General features: G+C 44.6%; 1 protein-coding gene across 1 annotated transcript in view; it reads left to right on the top strand.

The window, feature by feature from the left end:
* The window catches only part of scn5lab (sodium channel, voltage gated, type V-like, alpha b), a gene marked incomplete at its 5' end in the record, with an annotated part of 113,784 nt that overhangs the window by 88,179 nt on the left and 20,605 nt on the right, over window positions 1–5,000 (top strand). The window contains one exon of the mRNA XM_080020666.1: window positions 598–721. Within this exon, the coding sequence (XP_079876792.1) occupies window positions 598–721 (124 nt within the window). The remainder of the gene's footprint in view (window positions 1–597; window positions 722–5,000) is intronic.

Raw genomic sequence — 5,000 nt, forward strand, 5'->3', positions numbered from 1 at the left:
TGAATATATTCATGACTTAGCTGTTGACTCAAGAAGTTACCTTACCTGTCTGTGCACATATGCACACAGACACACACACACACACACACACACACACACACACACCACCCAGAGGTCCCCGCTGTGTCATTGTGCAGATATTTTTACACCTGATCCGTCTTCTTTCCGACTCTGGCAAATTCTTTCCCCGGTTTCAGCAGAACGCCCCCGGATGACGGGTCTGCATTTCTCTTTGTCCCTTTGTGGAGTTAAATTCCCATGATGCTTAGCAAACACGCAAGGATTTCCTCAGTGGTCCGTGTCAGATCAGATGTTGACGTAGGAACAGGAGCCTCGCTGAATTCGACACATTTCTTGATTTTGAAAGATTTTCATCTTCTGGGCAGCAGCTAAAATGTAATGACATGTTCTAGTTGTGTAATACTTGTAATACAAACACTACCATTAGGTTTGTTTGCTGCTGATTTTATTTGTGTTTAGTAGAACAGAAGGGGTGTCACTGCATTTGAGTGGAGATGATTTTGGTCCACTGCCAAAGGTTCATTTATAGAGACAATGTTTAATAAAGATAGCTATTTATTTATTATTTTTTCTCAGCAGAAGGACGATATCAGCCTCTCGGAGGGAAGCACAGTGGATTTGAGGAAGCCTGGCGAGGAAGAGGACGAGTACTCTGAGATGGCTGAAGAAGCCATGGACCCCGACAACTGCTTCCCTGACCGTAAGGACACACACATGCACACGCACACAATCGTGCGCAACATTCAAAACGCACATAGAAACACGCACAAACCCGCAGCGTTCTGGGGACGGAGTGGTCGTTAGGGCCCCATGTCCCCCGCTTGGCCCCATACTCTCATTACGAGATGGATGTGGTTGGAGCCGCGAAATCAGGTGAGAGGGAGTCACATGACTCAAACACCTGGAACTCTTCCTGATTCAGCACCATCCACCACGGCACCGGGAACCAGGTCAGCTTAGCCGGCAGGTTCATGGTGGAGAGACATAGAGAGAGAGCGAGAGAGAGAGCAGGAGAGAGGGAGAAAGAGAAGTGAACTGAGACTGGAAATGAAAAAAATCCATTCAGAAAATACAAAGAAATAAGAGCAATACTTCTGGATGTTTGGGTGTATGTTGTATTCTTAGAGTATGTTCTTTAAGTTAAACTTTCATTGTGAAACAAGTGATGATATTGAAATATGGGTTATCATTGTATATGGTCATTATCACTCAATCACATTATCACTAGTCAAGAGGTCATTCCCAGGCTGGAAGACAGAAAGCGTGTCTGGACCTTTTCTTCCCTTTATAACGACTCTCTACCAGGTTCCTGATTCAGCACCATATTTCACATAAAAAACACACATCCGTCACAGGCCGAGGCGGGACCTGCCACAACGCTGAGGCAGCACTCTGAGGCCGGCTGCTGCCGCCGAGCCTCAGAGCCGGCCCACCTGATGTAGAAATAGGCCAGCAGAACCACTGCTGCTCCACGGCTACAGATCGATTGTGTGTGCAAGATGATTGTGTATGTAGCCACTTTTCCACCAAGATACTTTTACCAGGGACTAAATGGGCAACCAATTAAGGTTGGGAGACTTCTAAAACTGGAAGCTTAGCCGTCCTTAAAAGAGTTCTTTGTTCCTTTCCCACCGGACCTAGGAACCGTGGAGATTACACAAATCAGATGGAAGTGATGCAAAACATGACATTTGGCACGTGCTGGTTGCATCGGTTGCTGTACATCAGGTTCTGGCTTTCCATTTTATTCTATAGAACTAAGTAGCGATGGTGAGATAGCTCTTTGAGCAAGCAGTGAGTGTTAAATCTGATATTTACTGTTATTTAAAAGTCAAGTCCAATGGGACTTTTTTGGGACCCAAGTGGAACCAATTTTGATACCAAGTTCTTCCTCTGGAAAAGGCCTAAGTTCCTAAGTACCGGGAACTAAGTTCCTGCTTCCTGAACTGGAAAAGCCCCTTATGAGTGAGTATGAGTGGCTGTGAAATGGGGTATGTGTGAGACTATGCACACACCAGCCTGTGCTCACATGCTTTCCTGCGTATGAAAACACCTGTCCTGTGAGTACACTAAATGTGTGTAGGGAAGGAGGTCACGTATACTGTGTGCTGTATATGCGTTAGTGTTTGCTGTGTGTGCAGTATGTTCCAGTGTGTGTGTGTGTGTGTGTGTGTGTGTGTGTGTGTGTGTGTGTGTGTGTGTGTGTGTGTGTGTGTGTGTGTGTGTGTGTGTGTGTGTGTGTGTGTGTGTGCGTGCGTGCGTGTGTGTGTCCATTCATTACAGAATACAAACTGTTCCTGAACGCCTTGCTGTTTCCTCCATGCTGTGATTACAAAGCACAAAACACAGGCTAATTTCTCCAAGTTTCTATGCCTGCCACTGTGACAAAGTGAGCCCATCCCGACGCACTATGCGCTTGGGTTATTATGCACCTGAGAAGACGTTCCCCTGACTAATTATTTATGATGCAGCCAGGTCAGAGAAATTAAAAGATTACAACTGGAGTTCGAGAGCACACTACAAAGCAGGCGAACACGCCGAACAGCAGAGCAATCGGCTCCAGGAAGACAGTGCGATCTTCCAGCTCCATTTCCTATTGATTTCTTTTAACTGTCCTTATGTCCTTATGATGTTTGTATGTGAATATTGACCCAAGGCAATCTACTGTCTGCACTCTGTGATCATGTCGGCACATTTAGTACATGTAGAGCTTTGTTTATTTTTGATTTTACACTGAGTAATTTTGCTTCAATTTTCCATAGTATGCTTTTAGTATATCTGTGTATTACTATATTTACACCTAAAGAAGTCAGTACATAAACACGCAGAGGTACAATTACAAACACACACACCGGATAATTTAAAAAAACAAATTACATTGTGAAGGTGCTTAAAAAGAAACCGCCTAAAAGGTGAAAATATCATGCCAATAAGAAGCAACTTTGTTAATGTCATCTTTAGTCACATCAGAATTCCAAAATTCCAATTAAAAACTGATAAGAGCGCTCTGTCTCTACAATCACACTGGGTGGTCTCCGGTGGTAGTAATGTGAAAAATGAGAAGGGACTGAGAGATTGTGAGAGAACTAGATGTAAACAGTGCATCTGTTGTCGAACTAGTGTTGTCCAAACCATCACAATGTAGGCGGGCTGCAAAAGACAGGCAGAGCTCACTGAGGGACGAGAGAGTGACGATTATCTGAGGGAGTGAAGGTCACGGCCGAAAAGCGTTGGAGAGCCCAGTCAGAGACCAGTGGACTCAGACAGGAGCCAAGCAGAGGACCTGGAAACAGAGAGAGAGAGAGAGAGAGAGAGAGAGAGAGAGAGAGAGAGAGAGAGAGGGAAAGAAAGAAAGGAAGGAAATCTAAGCAGACTGTACACAGCTCAGACAAAAAGCCCCTAGCACAGATAGAGGGCCAATACATCAACCAACAAACACACAGACACACACATGCAGGCATATACACACTGAAAATAACACTGTACCGCACGTGCTCAAATACACTCACATGCACGCACATGCGCACATACAAACACACTCAAGCCTACACATCTAAACACACAAATCTATGGTGACAGTTGTCATTAGATTAGCTGGTCCATTAGTCTCCTAAATGCCAACTCATTGGTTAATGTTGTGATGTTGAATGGCACTCAATTGAAAGGGGATCTGTGTGTGTGTGTGTGTGTGTGTGTGTGTGTGTGTGTGTGTGTGTGTGTGTGTGTGTGTGTGTGTGTGTGTGTGTGTGTGTGTGTGTGTGTGTGTGTGTGTGTGTGCGCGCGCATGTGCATGCATGTTTGTGCGCGCATGCGCACACGCGCATTTGTCTATTTTTTTTTGTGTAGGTTGTGGCAAGGATGCATGTGTGTGTTATTTCTGTTTTAGTAATGATGAAAGTGAAGACACCTTGCCTGAAGGCTGTCATGTGGCTGAAGGTTCAAAGATGTGATTGAGCTGCTGCTCAAACCTCATCACCAATCCGATCACCTTGTTTCTGGCTTAACTCTCTTCCTTATTCAGAACATGAATAAGGAATACACAGTAATATGAAGCCAGAACTGAAGCCCACTGTAAATTACAGTCAGCCAGCCAGTGTGCTCAGCATTAGAGAACGTAACATTAGACATTAGAAACTACCATTAGAGACCTGAGACAAAAGAGTCCCAGATCACATTCCTTTACTGAAATTGGTTAATTGGTATATTTTACTTGTCTGTACTGAGCATGCATTGCTCTCCTGGCCATCCCGGTAGTGGGCTTTCCAGGTCCTCGTTGAGGTTCTGTCTTTTCCCTATGACATTCAGCTCAATAAGATACACTAAGACTACAAGCCTGAAATTGTCTGCTTGCCCATAGCAGTGCTCACCTTTGGGGGCAGTGCATTCTGGGGAGGTAGCGGGAAGGATCAAAGGCAATCACTTTCCCATTTTGTGGGGAATTATTCAGTTGCATTTTGCTGTGTAGCGTTCGATACCTGATCGATACTACGGGTTGCACTCAGTGCGTGCAGTTGAAAGTGTCTCCTGAAGGTGATGTGATGACGCATCAGGGGTTTTAGCAGCTACGTTCAATAAGTGTTTATAGAGGTAAAAGTGTTTATTAAGACTGTGTTCAATAAACCAAGGGATTTCCTGACATCGCCCCTGGCTAGAGGAAGCCCAGAGACACACAGAGACATATGCAACATGTGCAGACATACACAGATATGCTACAACATAAATACGCACACACACAAACACACACAGATAATAACTCTTCAAAGTAGGCTGATTGAGTGTCAGATTACCACTCAATCGTTTTCATTGGATTACTGGTTCGGCCTATCAGGGAAAAGCCTATTAGTAACCATAGAAACAAAAGCCTGGCGTAATCAACTGTAATTACATCACAACGGAGGCAGAACGCTTCAATCAGTGAAGTGAATAAACTGTGAAGCTCCTGTGTGCTCATGCAGCAAATCACAAGTGCTCCTTAGATA

This window comes from Zeus faber (assembly GCF_960531495.2).
Source record: "Zeus faber genome assembly, chromosome: 19".
NCBI lineage: Eukaryota > Metazoa > Chordata > Actinopteri > Zeiformes > Zeidae > Zeus > Zeus faber.